Source organism: Ictalurus furcatus, chromosome 14 (assembly GCF_023375685.1).
Source record: "Ictalurus furcatus strain D&B chromosome 14, Billie_1.0, whole genome shotgun sequence".
In the NCBI taxonomy this organism is placed as follows: domain Eukaryota; kingdom Metazoa; phylum Chordata; class Actinopteri; order Siluriformes; family Ictaluridae; genus Ictalurus; species Ictalurus furcatus.
Window position 1 is genome coordinate 28938494 of NC_071268.1, and position 19260 is coordinate 28957753.

Sequence of the window (19260 nt, forward strand, 5' to 3'; positions counted from 1 at the left end):
TGGATTATTTCCTGAAGCATCTGTTGGCAGATCGGCGAGGCTCGACCCAATGTTACTTTTGAAGGACTAGACCTTTTCTGGAGGCTCCTTATATACATGATGATTGCCTAATCATAGAATATAAGGAGCTTCCAAAAAGGCTCCAAAAAAGGAGCCTCCAGATGCCTCGCCTGTTTCACATCACCTTCTTATTTCAACTTGTTACATCGCTATGTCAAAATAAACGTTTATCTTCAACAAAAAATAAAACTCAGCAGTTGATTAAGTAAAACATCAAATACCTCGCCTTTATACGTGTTTTTTTTTTTTTTGTATACAAGTCAAAGTACATTTACAAATCACTCCTCTTTGTTTTTATTTGCACTTTCCATACTTCCAAACTTTTTCAGAACTGGGATTGTATTTATTTCATTAAAAAAAAAAAAAAAGTACAGTACATTTTCATGGTACAGTCAGAACGGTTTCTTTTTGTAATAAAGTTCAGCGATATTTTACTTTGAGCGTTATGTTTAAATTCAGTATTAATTTTAAAAACTAATCGGTTGATTACTCAGTTATTGGCAGGTAGCTTGTAGTTTTTATTGTTTACTTCTTTTTATTTTTTGTCTTAGGCTAAGACCTTTACTGAGAGAAGCACACAAGAGTTCCAACACACATGTATACTAGTGCAAAAGACAAATAAAGATCTTGAATATTGATGGTATCGTGATACACACCGATAACTCTATTGCAATAATGATTTTCCGTATTCTTCTTCTTCTCATTAACACATTTATTTACATTTGCGTGCATTTAATCTGGGACTAAACGCTTCTTTAATGCTGTTGTCTGTGGGAAATACACGTCCTACAGATCGTTTACGTGGACGAACACAAGACTTTCACTCATTTTCCTGGAAGTGATGAAGTTAAAACGAGAATATCTCCAAAACATCTCCTCGATAGTGTAGATGCTGCGGTCACACTGGTGTCCATCACACTAAGGGGAGCTCTGAAACGTCAGGTCTGATTATAGGGGGAAGTACTCCGACGAAACTTTAAATCTTAAAAAGATTCATCTTAAAACTCAATATAAAAACATCCCAAATTAGTGCACCTTTAACTAAAGGAACGTTTTTCAAAATAAGTGCATACTTACACAAAACTTGACAAACAGTGAAAATATAACAAAACCTGAGATTATTAAATACACTTATTGAGTAGATTATGTATTTTAGGAAATTGTACACAGAAATGTGTATCTAGGCCTACATATTTCTTCACTATGATTGACTGTACCACAATGACTAAACTGCATTCTTTTTTTAATTAAGATCCTAAATTAATCACATGCATGCACACTGAGCTCAATTTAACACATGCATTATATTTAAAAAAGCAACTTTTGTCAAATAAAACGAAATGTTACTTACTCTCGAGCGCAAAGCGAAGTTCGCTCGTGATAAAGTCTCTAAAATCATGACTGCAGCACCGGCACACGACACAAACCACTAAATTAATAAAGCAGTTAATTAGTGGACATTAAGGTGTAAACAGATGTTACAGAATGGCGGAGCAGGGAAACGCATTATCTCCATGCGACTATTATTATAGTGAAAAGAAAAAAAGAAAAGAAAAGAAAAATCAGTTATGCGCTAACTGTGAAAAACAGTGCGCTAGATCAACTTCCGGTCACTGGAGCTGATTAAAACTCGGTCTTGTTTTGTTTGGGATTGTTTTGTTTTGTTTTGCAAAGTCCGCGTCCGTGCCCCTCTGCACGTCCGGGAAATAGCAGGAAGAGACCTGAGCACGTGCGCAGTGTTTGCGACACACGCCTAACAAGCCGGAAGTGCCTGGCCTTGCAGTCGCTAGCTGCTGAGACACGTCAACGCGCCCGCCATTTTGGAAAGGTCCATATTCGATCATAAGCCAACACAAGTCTATATTATGATTACGTTTACATGGACAGCAGTAATCTAATTATTGACCTTACTCTGATTAAGATAATAATGTGATTAAGGTGTTTACATGTCTGTAATACACGTCCATAATGCGACTAAAACAGGAGTACTCCACCTGTCTTAATTCGATTAGAGCTTAATTTGATTATGACCTTAATTAGATTAAGGTAAGTAAAAATTGCTGTTCACATGGTAGTTTCTTAATTAGAGTACGGTCTTAATCAGATTAAGAGTGGATTATTGTTGTCCATGTAAACACAGCTATTGTTGAGGTGCGGGTCCAATCTTATCAAATCGGCTACGACTCGCATCATGGTCAACCGATTTTGCATAAAGTTTGGTTTATTCCAGATGGCACACATTGCTAAATATTGTAGGTGATGTAAATGTAAACATATACGTATCGTTTAGATTCTGATTGAGTCTTATTCCTGGAAACTAAATAGATATGGTTGGATAGAAATGACAGTAAGACGGTGCTAGAACCCGACAGGCAGATTTTAATTCACAGGAATCAATAATCAACATGAAATCACAGATCAGAACAATATCAGGATCAAAAGCTGATAATGTGATGTCAGGTAAAGCTAACATGATATGGGCCGAAGCTAACAGCTCTCACAAGTTACTTCAGTGTAGTAACTCTCAATTACAAATCCACATGAAAACCAAATTTTCGCAAAGAACCGAGGTCAAGTTCAGGATAGAGAAAAAATAAGTTGTAAAATGCACTAATGTGGCATTAAAAAAAAAACAACAAAAAAAAAAACCATACCCCTCAGCAGTAAACTAGTTAGCTTGTGGTGAGTTTAACAAAGTGGAGGTATCTTTTAGCTTCCAGATTTGTTAGCACAGGGGGAAATCTATTTTTATTTATTATACTTAGAGCAGAAACTTTCTCAGTCTATGTACGAGTTCAGCTTGTGGTGTCACTAAATAAACTTGGCTTTGGAGCACATCACACATCATCTGATATGCAGATTATTAAAGTATAACGTGGTGCCTGGAACGTTTGAGCTATAAACCCAGCTGCAGCTAGCTGAGTTAGCTAATATTAGTGATGAACAAATCAAGGTTGTTCACCGTAACGTTATATTCTGACAGGTTTTTTTGGCTGACAGTATTGAAAATATTTATGAAACGTAATCGATATGTGTAACTAACATTTGGATATGTTAATGAAGTGTATTCAATATGTATTACCAACATTTAGAATTATTACTTAAGCATCATCGAATAATCAATATTGGTTAAAAAGCATAATCTATATGTATAATCAATAGTTAGAAGCATAATCTAAATCCATAGAACAATGTTTGATCAAGTTATATTCTGAGTGTGTATTGAGCTGGATGAACGCTGGTGTCTTACTGTACACTAGTTGTTCTTTCTGTACCAGCCTGTATCCTCCTCCACAGAAGCAGATATAACTTTGAGGCCGATACCAATTAATGAGCTCGGGTAAGGCTTGGGGAAAAAGGCGAGTGTGGATCAAGGTCAGGACACACAAGCCTGTATGAAACCTTTTTTAAAAAGAAGAAGAAACCATGACCGCATGAAATCGTTTTGAGAAAAACCACTAACTGCGCATGCTCCACAAATTTAAGATAACACATAGACATGAATATTTAATTGTGGCAAAGAAGATTGGTCTGTTTTAATGAGGAAAGGCAAAACCCCGCCTAAGATGGATACACTGCGGAGGAAGGTATATAAAGTGCTGTGTGTGTTTGCATAATTCAGACTTTCTGCAGACTGTCACACTTTATTGGTTTTCAATAAAGTTTATTTACTTTTTGACATCTACTAAACACTCTGTCTCTTAAGTTTTTGACTTAGGCTAAGATGGTTGATTTATCCACGACAACAGTAAATAAATCAGTGAGAAAATGAGGATATAAATCAAGACTCTGATAGTGAAATGTAACTAATGTGAGCTAGTAGTTTAAGTCATTACAACAATAAAAATGTTTTGGAAAATGTTTTGTTACCATTTAAGCTGGAATTAGAATTTTTGAGAGATGTAAATAGTGAGCGTATTAGCACAAGGAACTTCCTTGGATAGAGGTAAGATGGTAAAAGGTGTGGAACGCAGATGGTCTAACCAACCATCATGAGTAGTCACATGTGGAAAGTTTCACCTCAGCATGGAAAATCATTTTCTTTAACAAACACCTTATAATAAAAGAAGATGATCAGAGACAAAAGAGTGTGGTTTCCAGAACAAAACTACAGCAAACTCAGCACTCAGTGTGTGTGAAAACCCACAGAATAACCACGACTAAAGCGCTCACTCAGCTCAAGTGTCACGTAATGGAGTTGAGGACAGATGCAAATTCAGATAAGAGTTTTTATTAAAGGAGATATATGCAGACAAATCCAAATCAGTAATCTAAAGCGTGGTCCAAAAACATGCAAAATGTCAGGCGATCGGCAAACAGGAATAAATAGGGCAAGGCTAGAATCAGAATCGAGAATCGAGAAACGAGGTCAATAACATGAATCAAAACGAGATGCGAGAAACAAAGAACAATCGCTTGGTAATGAGGTGAACTCAATGCTACACAAAGTATACAGAGACATGAGGGGTTTAAATGACAAACGTAATCATGGGTTAAACACGGACAACTGAAAACAATGATGACACACATTTGGAAAACAAACAATGACTAAACAGCTGCGGAGACAGAACATAACCATAACCATAACAAAAGCACATATCCAACGTAAACAAAGTCACTGTCATTGAAGACTGAAAAGCGTGCATTCGCTAAGCGCTCATGCATCTGGCTCGTGCATGAGCATGCACTTCAGTTTTCTGAGCACACTGCAATACTGCAGTGCTGACTCAAGGGGAAATCATGACAGAACCCCTTCCCCCCAGAATACACTCCCCTCCCCTGGTGGTCCTGGCCCTTTGGGCAAAATGTCTTTATCTGAACCCGGAGACTGAGCGGCATCCTCAGAGGAGCCGGAAGGCAGAGCGATGTCCTCAGCAAAGCAGGAAAGCAGAGCGATGTCCTCAGCGGAGCATGGAGGCGGAGCAACATCCTTAGCGGAGCACAGAGGTGGAGCAACGTCCTCATAGAATCTTGGCGTAGTGGCATCCACGGCAGCGTTGGGAAGCAAAACGGAGCTCTTGGCTGCAATGAGAATTGGAGAAACTTCCTCGGTTGAACAAGGTGGCTGAGTGGCATCCTCAGCAGTATGGGGATGCTGAGTGATGTCCTCAGTCACGCAGAGAGTCTGAGCGTCATTCTCAATCGACTTTGCAGGCTGAACTTGGTTGGCTGTGCCAGCAGACTCAGGTGTACGCAGAGCTTGGTTGGCTGTGTCGTCAGTCTCAGGCATGAGGACAACTCAGTTGATCGTGTCGTCAGTCTCAGGCATGAGAAGAACTTGGTCAGTCATGATGTCTGCTTCAGGCATGAGTAGAACTTGGTTGTCCTTGTCAGCAGACTCGGGCGTGAGCAGAACTTGGTCATCCTTGACAGCAGACTCGGGCGTGAGCAGAACTTGGTTGTCCTTGTCAGCAGACTCGGGAGTAAGCAGAACTTGGTTGTCCGTGTCAGCAGACTTGGGTGTGAGCAGAACTTGGTCGGCTGTGTCAGCAGACTTGGGTATGATCTGAACTTGGTTGTTCGTGACGTTGGCTTCAGGCGTGAGCAGGACCTGGTTGGTCATGACATTGGTTTCAGGCATGAGAGGCACTTGGGTGGTCGTGTCAACAGACTCTGGCATGAACATAACTTGGTTGGTCGTGATGTTGGTTTCAGATTGGAATGTGGCGTGGTAGGTCACATCGTCGATCTCAGACTGGAACGTGGCGTGGGAGGTCGCCTTGTCGATCTAAGACAGGAACTTGGCGTGAGAGGCCGTCTCTTTGACCTCTGACAGGAACTTGGCATGAGAGGCCGTCTCTTCGACCTCAGACAGGAACTTGGCTTGAGAGGTCATCGCTTCGACCTCGGACAGGAACTTGGCTTGAGAGGTCACCTCTTCGACTTTGGACAGGAACTTGGCTCAAGAGGCCGTCTCTTCATCCTCGGACAGGAACTTGGTGTGAGAGGCCGTCTCTTCGATCTCAGACAGGAACTTGGCTTGAGAGGTCGTCTCTTCGACCTATGACAGGAACTTGGCTTGAGCAGAGCTTGGGTTGGCTGTCTCTTTGACCTCGGACAGGAACTTAGCTTGAGAGGTTGCCTATTCGACCTCGGATATGAACATGGCTTGGGAGGTCACCTCGTTGACCTCTAGCAGGAACTTGACTTTATGCTGGAGCTCAGGAGATGAGACAAACTTGTGAGTCTCAGGCTGAAATTCTGGGAATGAGACTGCCTCGTGGGTCTCATGCTGGAGCTCTGGGGATGAGACTGCCTCATGGGTCTCATGCTGAAGCTCTGGGGATGAGACCACCTCATGCGTTTCCTACTGGAGCTCTGTGGATGAGACTGCCTCATGTGTCTCATGTTGGAGCTCGGCAGGTTAGACCACCTCAGGGATCTCTAGCTGGATCTCTGGAGCTGAGGTCGCTATGTTGACCTCCTGCTGAAGCTCAGCAGGTGAGACCACCTCGTGGATCTCGAGCTGGAGCTCCGGAGCAGAGGTCACTACGTTGACCTCCGGCTGGAGCTCAGCAGGTGAGACCACCTCGTGGGTCTCAGGTTCAAGCTCTGGAGATGAGGTCGCCACGTTGACCTCAGGCTGGAGCTCAGCAGGCGCTCTCTTGTGGAGCCGTTTGTGAGTACGCCAGCTGTTCTTGAAACATCCCAGAGAGTAGAAATATGATCCATGGATCCCAAGTTTCCTGCATGTGGGACACTGTAGCTGAGCTTCTTTACCGATCCCAAGTTTCCTGCATGTGGGAGATTGTAGCTGAGCTTCTTTACCGATCCCAAGTTTCCTGCATGTGGGACACTGTAGCTGAGCTTCTTTACCGCAGCCCTCGGTCTCGCAGGTCGGCATCACCTCCATTATTGCCCTCTCGGCTGGGGGCTGAAGCTTAGCTGTGTATGCTGCCCTGTCAGTCCACTCATAATAGGTGTGGAATGGCAGGTCAGGCTTGTTCGTCACACTGACTCCAATCAAAAGTTGATCCAGGTTGTTGCTCTGCCCTGGATGCCCAAACTCCTTCAAGAATAGTTCTGCAAACTGTTACATTATTAAGGGCACTGGACCCTGTACTGGCCAGATGCTCCGCCCATTCACATTCCGGGCCATAAAACCGGGACACAATGAAGCCAAGCCACTGTCTCTTGTCCGGCTTGGGGTTCGCCAGGCTTGAAAAGTACATTTGGCTGTGGAACAAGAACTGCCTCGGGTAGTTACACAATCCATAATTCGTCTCAGGGAGGTCTATGGCTGTCCACTGGGGAAACTGGACTGACATGAAGGGTAGCCAGACATCCCCATGTACACTGCCGTGATGCTCTCCTCACTGTATTTATATATATATACAGTATATTGTAATATTGTTTCCTCCTCAGGTATGACCCATAAATGAAAATATTACGGTACTGTAGGGTCATAAGGAGGGAAACTGCAACTATGTTTTCTGCTTTAACACACCTTATTTTTTTATTAACCCACTCTTTATGAGTTTATATAACGGTGCTATATGGTTAATATCAAAACAATAAACACTTTTTAACTTCTCATTTCTTTAGGGAGCTCAAAAAAAAACCTTACACATCTGCATCCTTCAAAAGAACTACAGGTATGAAAAAAATAATTATAATTCCTTTGAATTCTTGAAAAAAAAAAGTTTTTTTTTTTTTGGTGGACTTTAAAATGCCATAACTTTACGTCCGGTTGAAAAATATTCAAAACACAAACAAGGTGTCGACATTTGACCATATGAATGTGAAATTATCTCTCTCTCTCTCTCACTCTCTCTCTCTCTCTCTCTAGGTAGAGTGAGTGAGGTTGAGCGAGCGCTGATGTTTGGTGGTGTTGGTTTAGCATTGTGTTCCTTTTTCCTGGATGCAGTCGCTGCAGGCAGAGCGATCCTCCATCGAGCCAGGCAGGCAGGCAGGAAGGGACTCGGTTCTACTCAGCTCGGATTAGACAAGACATATTAATATCTGATCAGTTGAAAAAAATACTTCTGAAAAATAAAATTAAATAGAAACTCAAAATCAACTCTGATTCTGTATTTTATATACTTCTTCATAACTGTATGGCTATAAACCTCTCTTTGATATTATATATCCTTTTTCTAAAAACTCCGTAAATATCAACTGAAGCTAATAATGGATATATTATAACCATGAAAAGTTTAGAGAAATTCATGAAGGTCAACAGAAAAGGCTATCACTCATAACGCACTCTTTAACAACATGGCAGTTTAGATGGGATATACTGTACACTATATGACCAAAAGTATGTGGACGTTCACACCTATATGTGCACATTCCAAAACCACAGGCATTAACATGAAGTTGTTCCCCCTTTGCCTAAGTTCCACTCTTCTGGGAAGGCTTTCCACTATATTTTGGAGCGTGGCTGTGGGGATTTGTGTTCATTAAACTACAAGAGCATTAGTGAGGTCAGGCACTGATGTTGGGCGTGGAGGCCTGGAGTGCAGTTGGAGCTCTTTGTGGTAACAGTTTGGGAAAGAACCACATATAGTGGTTGTGATGGCCAGTATGTCCTCATATTTTTGGCCTCATACTGCAGTATATAACCTGGTGTTATTTCTGCTGCTCATTTTATAGAAGGTCTAGAAGTGTCATATAAAAAACCTCCAGATGGAAATCTAATCCTTTGAGGAAATCTGCAGAGAGATTAAAGCTGCCGTTCATCCCATAAACACAGAACTTACTGATCTCACATAAAAGATCACATCAGGAAAAAATCACCTTGAAATATGAAGTCCACTGTTTGAAAGTCTACTGTTCTTGGATGACTTCATGGTATCAGTTGTTACATGGTTGTTGTTGTTTTTTTTTGAGTGTGTGTGTGAAAATTTTGCTTCATGTGTGATTTAGAAACTTTAGGAAGTGAGTTTAATTCACCCGTCTTTCAAAACACACATTGCAACATAACGTCGATGAAAGTGATGTTTGGTTATGTTGTGAATAGAAACATCTTCACTTCCTGTTTGGTTCAGTGAATGTGCGTCACAGGCAGAGAGCAGTACCATTATGTAACAAGAAATTGACCAGAAGAAAGAACACAGCAGCTTCTGCTGTTTACACCCCATTGCATGTCAACCTACTTCTTGTTTTTGCCAGGTTTCATTTGGTGCATTGATAGGAAACACAAAGCAGTGTGAGCTTGATTACACTTAAACACAGGGATTATTCTCTTCTCCTCGGTGTGAGACAGAAGACGGTGTGATGAAGCTCTGTATGTTTCTCTCTCTCCTGCTCGGACAGTGTGTGCTCTCTGCTCAGTCTGGTAAGTGGATTGGGTGTTCAATATCGATATACACGAGGAATTAATCAGGAATTTCATTATGTGAAATTTATAAAGTGTATTTTTTGACACATGTTCTTTCACACATTTTTACATGTGGACTTTTCACATTTAATGTTACCTAGATATATACTGTATTATTATGTTAATTTTTCCCGCATAACTGCATGTAAAATGTATAGTCCATGATAGTACATGTTACCACATACAATTTATTTAACAGACGCTTTTATACCTTGTGACTTACACATAAGGGAAGTCCAATCTAATGTGGTAACTTTGCCAGTGAACTCCAAAGTTGCACAAGTAAAAAGTTCGCCCTACGGTACCATCTAGAGATTGAATAGTGACACCTGAATCCAACGAAGTCATAGTTATCCACGTCTGAGAGACGAGAGAGTAAAAACGGCCATGAGGAAATGGGTGAGAGGGGTAGCAGATCCATAGAAGACTGTCTCTTCAGGAAAGCTCTTATTCAAGGAGTTATATCAGCAGGACCATCAACTCACATCAAATCATAAAATTGTTCTGGACACTTATTTTTATTGTACTGTGTCGTTTGTGACCTGAATGAATCATGTGAAAAATGGACGGTGTAGACAAATCACGTTTGTTTTGATGAATAGTTGTAATAGCTGTTTTTGTTGTTTGTTTGTTTTTTGCTATATCACACAACAGGGAAACAACAGGTTTTGTTCATATTTTACAGCCTTATTTGATCAGAGAATCACAGAAGGCAGTAACATCGCCGTTCATTGTGAAAACGAGGGCCGAGTGACGTGGAGTAAACGAGGTGATGGAAAGAGAGAGATCATCCTCACGGCTCCAAGTGGAGAAGACCCCGTCCAATCCAAACCTGGTCCAGAGCCCAGATACAGTTTATTAACTAATTTATCCCTCGTAATAAAGGAAGCGTTGGTGTCAGACTCGGGGATTTACTTCTGTAACGTTACTCCTGTGGTGAATCTGACAGTCACTGCATTAAACGGTGGGTGTATAAAATTATCCTCTGTTTTATCTTTATGCTTTTGTTAAAGTGACAGAAATCAGGCCTCCATTAGTATTACTAGAATTTTTTTATGTGAATGTTTACAGATGGCTAAATTTACATCTGTTAAAGAAATGATTATTCTTGCTATGTTGTGTATTCATATGCTGTACATTTCCATTTAGGCGTGTGTGCACACATCCAGCACCTTTTGACAATTTTAGAAAATATTAATAAAAATTGAAAATTATAGAAAATAGTTGATTAATGCTGTGAGCACAGAAGATATCCCTGAGCATTCTACTATGATTGGTAAAATGAAGGCTTGAGGAGAGAATATCTGGGATGGACTCATACTTTCGGAGCAGGCTTTGGAGCCCCCACTCTCTCCGGTTCCTGACGAGACTTGAGAAGGCACTGCCAGATGAGATGGGTGTCTTGTCCGAGTAAAAGCAGCGAAACTCTCGACGACATCTCTCCCTCTCCTCTTCATTGAGCCGTACGCACTCCAGCTGCATGGGTTCTGGGGTGGCACATGGTGCTGTGAGTGCTCCCATGGGCTGCATGGTGGCTCTGAAGCAGATGATTGAGAAACATGGACAGGTTGATGAGCGAGTCGAGAGTAAATTTTTTATCACAGCAGGCTAGCTCCGTTACCACTTCTGGGTTTAGTCCATTGCGAAACACAGTTTTCAGCGCTAGTTGGTTCCACTCACTCCTTACGGCGATGGTCCGTTATTTGAGGGCATATTCTGCTACGCGGCATGAACCCTGAGATATGGTCAGGAGCTCCTCTCCCATTTACTTGATGTCAGGAGAGTGATTAAAGACACGTCAGAACAACCCTGTAAACTGTTCGTAAGAGGATGGGTTCTCCCATGAGCCATTGCTGGCTCAAATTTAGCCTATTACCCAAAAACACTTAAAATTCAACATAGAAGCCAATACTCACATCTACCTCTGAGCCCAGTTGGAGATAGAAAAAAAAGACACCAGCCGTGAGTGAGAAGAAGCAAGGGTCCAGATTTATTGGTTCCGTTCCACCACACGAGATCCACACCGATGAGAATTCTCAGAAGTGATCTGATACCCTGAGCTTAAGCTCCAGTATTTATACTGTATTTACACAGTAAATAACCCATATGTTTCAAGAAGACTATGATATCAATACCAATAGGGTTAAAAAAGAGCTCATTTACCTTACTATTATGTTCTAAAAAAGGGCTATTCCACTTACCATTAGCTCAAAAAACAGGGCTTTTCAACTTACACATAGAATCAAAACCAGGGGTTTTCAAATTACACATAGAATCAAAAACAGGGCTTTGCAAATTACACATAGAATCAAAACCAAGGTTTTTCGAATAACCCATAGAATCAAAACCAAGGGTTTTCGAATAACCCATAGAATCAAAAGTGGAGAGACAAAACAATCTAGAGTGACCTTGGTCTTACTATTATCTCGTGGGGGGGGGGGGGGGGGGGGGGTAGCTTGACTCAGCTACCCTTATAAATGGCTCCTCATGGTTTTCTCTTAAAATTACGGCCTTCCTTGCGAGATAAGAATCTTCACCATCTGACTTACGAGTAAGTTACATTGTTCTGTATTTCTAGTTTATAATTTATTTTCATATTTGCTCTATATCTCTATTTTATATGTAGTTATACTGCTTGAAAAACGGTTTACTGTACTTCCTACTTCATAATATCATTATATTACCCTTATACTGTCCTACATATCCTATTATTCTGTTTTTTATAAAGAGTATATATATTATTATTATAAGATATTACCCTTATAATATCTTAATATTCCTTTTTATTATTCTTATAAAGTTATAGTAGTATGTGAGAGAGAGAGAGACAGAGAGAGTGTGTGTGTGTGTTATGTCTACATGCCCGCCCTTGACTGTACGAGAGTGTGTGTGTGTGTTTGCACTCCTCAGCTCTTATACTTCTTTTTGACTTTTTGACTAATAAACCATAGTGTGTTACTCTTACAGTGTGAATCCAATTCGTCAATATCCGCCTAATACCGCTTCTGTGTGTCTAGGTGCCCGTCGTCATTTTTCCTTCTCTCCTTTACTGGAGGGGCTGGATTTGAATCTGACCATTCTTCCCTCTTCTCACCTGTCAGGCCGCCCTACTCTCAGTGGTCTCCTTATTTCACCTTTGCTGACTATCCCATGTCCCCAGGACACACCCCATTTCCCTCCCCCTACCGCTCTCCTCAAGATTACGCACCCACCAGTCCTGTGAATTATCAATAAAATTACACATTACTCATACTAAGTCTCCCTCATGTTTATTTTATGTCATTTTTATCCACAACACCATCCGTAGTTGATATGAGCTGTGTTGTTTCGCCACTCCGGCATACCTGCTGTGTCCATGTTACGGTGAAGTATTCTGTCACGTAATGAAGGCACAGACAGAAGCAAATGCAGGTATGAATGAATGAATTAATGAATGAATGCCTTTTATTGTCACTGTACACATGTACAATGAAAAGAGGGCAGCCAATGATCTTCTGTGCTGCTCTTATTACTCTCTGAAGCCTCTCCCTGTCTGCCGCAGTGCAGCTGCCGTACCATACCGTGATACAGTATGTCAGCAGGCTCTCGACGGACGAGCGGTAGAAGGTCAGCAGCAGATTGGGGTCCAGATTATACTTCCTGAGAACCCTCTGGAAGTGTAGCCGCTTTTGAGCCTTCTTAATAATCGCTGTGATGTTGTCTGTCCAGGAGACGTCTGCAGAGATAAGGATGCCAAGAAACCGGAAGGTGTGGACCCTCTCCACACACTCACCATTGATAAAAAGGGGGGCCAGCTCAGTGTTGTGCTTCCTGAAGTCTACAATGATCTCCTTGGTTTTCTTAGTGTTTAGAGCCAGATTGTTCTCTGAACACCAGGCTGCCAAGTTCAGGACCTCCTCTCTGTAGGCTACCTCATCTCCCTTTGAGATGAGTCCGACCACTGTGGTGTCGTCAGCAAACTTGACGATAACATTATTATTGTGGACCGGACTACAGTCGTACGTGTAGAGACAGTACAGGAGGGGGCTCAGCACACAGCCTTGTGGAGAACCGGTGCTCAACGTGCGAGTGGAGGAGAGGTGGGGTCCGAGTCTCACTGTCTGAGACCGGTTGGTGAGAAAGTCCTTTATCCAGGCATATGTGGGGGGGGGGGGGGGGGGGGAAGAGTGACCAATTTGGTGATGAGAATATCCGGAATGATTGTATTAAAAGCTGAACTGTAATCCACAAAAAGCATCCGGACGTAGCTCTGTTGCTGCTCTAGATGTCTCAACATGGAGTGGAGAGCTACGGCGATAGCATCCTCTGTGGATCTGTTTGCGCGATATGCAAACTGATAAGAATCGAAGTCTGGCGGGAGGTAGTCCTTGATGTGCTGAAGAACCAATCTCTCAAAGCACTTCATGATAACTGGAGTGAGGGCCACAGGACGATAATCATTTAGGCTAGTGGTGGGAGACTTCTTTGGCACTGGAATGATTGTGGCTGATTTTAGGCAGGACGGGATGACTGCTTGGGCCAGGGAGAGATTGAAGATTCTGGTAAAGATGTGGGCAAGCTGGTGGGCACACGATCTGAGCACCTTACCAGGTACTCCGTCTGGGCCAGCAGCCTTCCTGGGGTTCACTGCCAGAAACATCCATCTAACATCGTGTTCCCTCACAGTAAATAGAGTGGTGCAGAAACCAGGAGGGGATGGAGGCAGGGCTGGTCTGGTGCGGGAGCCAGATGAGAGTGGAGGCAAGGCTGGAGCAGATGAGTGCTGTTGTTGTGATGTTTCAAAGCGAGCAAAGAAGCAATTTAGCTCTTCTGCCAGCATAGCACTCAGGTCTCCTGTTGTCGCACCGCGGCCTCTGTAGTTTGTGATGTCTTGTATGCCCTGCCACACCTCCCGTTTGTTTTTACTAGACAGGTGGGACTCTATGCTCCTCTTATGGTCCGCCTTATCTTCCTTAATGCCACCTTTCAGGTTGGCACGAGCGGCTCTATACAGAGCTCTATTACCAGACCTGAAGGCAGCGTCGTGGGCTCTGAGGAGTGTGCGGACCTGTTTGGTCATCCAAGGTTTCTGGTTTGGGAAAACCCGAACGTTTTTGTCCACAGTCACACTTCCGATACAGAACTTGATATAGTCCAGTACCGTTCCTGTTAATGTTTCTAGCTCCTGATGTTCAAATAAATCCCAGTGTGTCTGTCTGAAGCAGTCCTGTAGTTTGGAGAATGCATCGTCAGGCCAGGTGGTAACAGTCTTTATAGTGGTCGTAACACTGCGTCTGAGGGGGTGTAGGCAAGGGAGAGCAGGAGGGAGTGATGGTCTGATTGGCCGAGGTGGGGGAGAGGTATGGCTCTATACGCATGCTTAATGTTGGAGTAAACACAGTGCTGCCAGAGTGTTCTCCCCTCTAGTAAAACACTTAACATGTTGATAAAATTTCGAGAGTACAGTCTTCAAGTTCGCCTTATTAAAGTCTCCTGCAATTATGTGAACACCGTCGGGGTAAGCCCGCTGCTGTTCGTTTATGGTGTTCAGCAGGAGAGAGAGCGCCGTGTTCACATTGGCATCTGGTGGAATATACACGGCCGTGATAATCACTATTGTTAGCTCTCTCGGTAGAAAAAAGGGCCGACATCTTACAGACATGTACTCGAGGTCAGGGGAACAATGTTTATCTATCATTGTTCCGTTATTACACCAGTTCTCATGCACATACATACAGAGCCCCCCCCTGCTCTTACCTGAGTCCTCAGTCCTGTCCCAGCAGAGCAGAGTACGACCTGATAGCTGCATGCTAGCATCGGGTATCCTCAGATGAAGCCAGGTTTCAGTAATAATCAAAACACAACAATCACGAACGTAGTGATTTCCAGCTAGTTGTAATTCCAAATTGCCGATTTTATGCACTAGGGATCTGGCATTGGAGAGAAACAGGCTCGGTAAAGGTGGCTTGTGTGGTTGTTTTCTTTGCCTTAACATAACACCGGACCTGCATCCCCGCTTTTGCTTCCTCTCCCTCCTCCGTCTGCGCCGCCTTCTGGACCCAACAACAATCCACGGAGAGCCCGGCAATCTCGCTATGTCGTCTGGGATGTTGTGCGTGTGATGAAAGACTCTCGAAATAGGTATCTGGTGCTGGTCCCCAATATCCATAAGGTTCTGGCTTGTGTAGCGAATGTTCACAGAACCGATAATACACAAACAAGTAATAAAGAAATAGTACAAAAACAACAAAAAAGAGCACGAAAAGGAGAGCCGTGAGCTGCTGCGACTGTGCGCGCCGCCATTTTGTCATTTAAAAAAAAATAAAAAATGTTGGCAGTTTAATAAAATAACATGTGTCCAGGTGTGTGTTTGGGAAGTGTAGTTGTCACCGGCCATGTTTGTAGTTCGTGGTGCATTCTGGGAAATGGAGTTGCTGGTTTGCGGTGGTATGACATCAGACTACTGATCTGGACAAAAATAGTTTGCTTCTTCTTCTCATCACTGTAATACTTTATCTCAGCTAGTATCCATGCAGTTTAAATAATCTCTCTCTCTCTCTCTTTCCTTCTCTCTAGGTGGAGTGAGTGGTGTTGAGCAAGTGCTATTTGTCAGTCTGGCTGCTCTGTTTTTGTTCCTCACTACAATAGTGTGATCCACCATCAACCTCAGCATGCATTATAGGAAGTCAGACATCTGTTACCAGCCAGTATCCACTAATCACAGTAATAAAAAAGTAGTTTCATAATTACAGCATGTGTTCTGTTGTGGAGGATGAATATGAAGCACTGCTTCTAAACCCTGATCAAATAAACATTCTTTTTTTTCTTATTTTATTCCTGTTATTTCATTAATTTATTAACAAACTGTAGGGGTTTGATCGTGAAATACAGCGATACTCTACACACAGAAACCCAACAGTGGACTTCAGTAATTATATTACAGATTATATGATGCAACTAAAAACATTCATTTGTTTATACCGATTGAAAATGTCCGATAAGTCAGAAGATATACATTCTACTGGCAGAGTGGAGTGCCAGCGTACTGCTAGAAAGACTTAAAAACGAATAACATTAACTATAAAGAGCATTGTGAGTGGACGGATCTGAGAGAAGCTGCTGCATAAACATGTCAATGAACGCTTTTGTTTTGGACATTTAAAAAAAAAAGACTCGTGATCAACAGATTGTTTATCCTTCAGTCATGTTCAGTGAGATTAATATTAATCTACAGCTGTGGTCTTAAAACATACACTCACATACACTCGCAATCTTCATTACTTCCTCCTTCACACAGATTTTCATGCGGTCATAAACATTTCTTATACATCTCGTTCTCATAGCTCCTCGAGTCGTATCGTTATCAGTTTCTCCTCGGTGTGAGACAGGACACTGTGATGAAGCTGTATTTTTCTCTCTCTCCTGCTTGGGCATTGTGTGCCCTCTGCTCAGTCTGATTAGAAATGTGAAAGAAGAGTTTGAATTTGTTATAACATCAGTGTGATTTATAACTTATGTAAAGATGCACTCTCTTGTTTGAGGGCTTGCACACATTACAGAAGAAAATATATATTCATTTACACCGCAACGCTGTCGAATTTGGGATTGTGATTCATTTTCTATAACAGCAGTGCTGACAGTGGTGCAGCTGCAAACCAAAGGTTTATATTTACATGCTCTCCATCCCCTCCTGGTTCCTGCACCACTCTATTTACTGTGAGGGAACACGATGTTAGATGGATGTTTCTGGCAGTGAACCCCAGGAAGGCTGCAGGCCCAGACGGTGTACCTGGTAAGGTGCTCAGATCATGTGCCCACCAGCTTGCCCACATCTTTACCAGAATCTTCAATCTCTCCCTGGCCCAAGCAGTCATCCCGTCCTGCCTAAAATCATCCACAATCATTCCAGTGCCAAAGAAGTCTCCCACCACTAGCCTAAATGATTATCGTCCTGTGGTCCTCACTCCAGTTATCATGAAGTGCTTTGAGAGATTGGTTCTTCAGCACATCAAGGACTACCTCCCCCCAGACTTCGATCCTTATCAGTTTGCATATCACGCAAACAGATCCACAGAGGATGCTATCGCCGTAGCTCTCCACTCCATGTTGAGACATCTAGGGCGGCAACAGAGCTACGTCCGGATGCTTTTTGTGGATTACAGTTCGGCTTTTAATACAATCATTCCGGACATTCTCATCACCAAATTGGTCACTCTTGGCCTCCCCCCCCTCACATGTGCCTGGATAAAGGACTTTCTCACCAACCGGTCTCAGACAGTGAGACTCGGACCCCACCTCTCCTCCACTCGCACGTTGAGCACCGGTTCTCCACAGGGCTGTGTTCTGAGCCCCCTCCTGTACTGTCTCTACACGTACGACTGTAGTCCGGTCCACAATAATAATGCTATCGTCAAATTTGCTGACGACACCACAGTGGTCGGACTCATCTCAAAGGGAGATGAGGTAGCCTACAGAGAGGAGGTCCTGAACTTGGCAGCCTGGTGTTCAGAGAACAATCTGGCTCTAAACACTAAGAAAACCAAGGAGATCATTGTAGACTTCAGGAAGCACAACACTGAGCTGGCCCCCCTTTTCATCAATGGTGAGTGTGTGGAGAGGGTCCACACCTTCCGGTTTCTTGGCGTCCTTATCTCTACTGACATCTCCTGGACAGACAACATCACAGCGGTTATTAAGAAGGCTCAAACGCGGCTACACTTCCTGAGGGTTCTCAGGAAGTACAATCTGGACCCCAATCTGCTGCTGATCTTCTACCGCTCGTCCGTCGAGAGCCTGCTGACATACTGTATCACGGTATGGTACGGCAGCTGCACTGTGGCAGACAGGGAGAGGCTTCAGAGAGTAGTAAGAGCAGCACAGAAGATCATTGGCTGCCCTCTCCCCTCCCTGATGGATATTTACACCTCCCGTTGCCTCAGCAGAGGAAAAACCATCATTAAGGACAGCTCTCACCCTGGCTCTGATCTGCTTAATCTGTTGACCTCAGGGAGACGTTACAGGTGCATCAGAACAAGGACTAATAGATTTAAGAATAGTTTTTTCCCAAAAGCTATAACCATTCTAAACACATACATGTACTGATTTCATAGTATAGGTATATAGTGCCCCCCCCCAGTACTATTTATTTATTTATTTATTTATTTATTATTTACTTATTTTGTGTTGTTATATTTATTTATTTTATTTTATTTTATTCTATCTTGTTTATTTTATGTACATGTTGGCACGGAACAAAAAGGAGTGGCTCTTAATTTCATTGTACATGTGTATAGTGACAATAAAAGGCATTCATTCATTTAATACGTTATCATTTCTATACCCAATTAGAAAAAAAAACATTATTTAACAAAGAAAAAAGGTTTTTTTTTGTCTTATTAAAGTGCTTCATTTAGGGCTTGCACTGTACAACTATGTAGAAGTTCTATACTTAAACTCCAACAGACTTAATGAATCGAGATGTTACAACCAAACCCACACCACATGATAGATAAAGACACATGTCCTACATGTGAAAACAAATGAATTGTTTTTTTTTAATGAGGAAAACATATATCAATCATATGAATAATGAATAACTTTAAAAAAAAAAAAAACATGCACTATATGAAATAAAAAAGTCTAAAACCATATGTGTAAGTTAATTTTTTTCTTCAAGAGACACACACAACATCTATTGCATGCAGAGAGGTGTGCTAGTTTTCAGCCATGAATAACAGGAAAAACACAAGGAAACCAGCATAACCAACATATGCACTCTCCTCGACCACAGCAGCTTTAATCTTTTCACAGTTCATCCCACATCCTCTCACACATGTAGTTAAATACTCCTGAAGTTGTATGATGATCAGTTTCTATTTGGTGTGAGACAGAAGACTGTG

General features: G+C 42.3%; 1 protein-coding gene across 1 annotated transcript in view; it reads right to left on the reverse strand.

The window, feature by feature from the left end:
* The window catches only part of cratb (carnitine O-acetyltransferase b), a 15627-nt gene extending 13820 nt beyond the window's left edge, over positions 1 to 1807 (reverse strand). The window contains exon 1 of the mRNA XM_053641706.1: positions 1412 to 1807. Coding sequence (XP_053497681.1) covers positions 1412 to 1459 — 48 coding nt within the window. The 5' untranslated portion in view covers positions 1460 to 1807. The remainder of the gene's footprint in view (positions 1 to 1411) is intronic.
* Positions 1808 to 19260: the final 17453 nt, after the last annotated feature.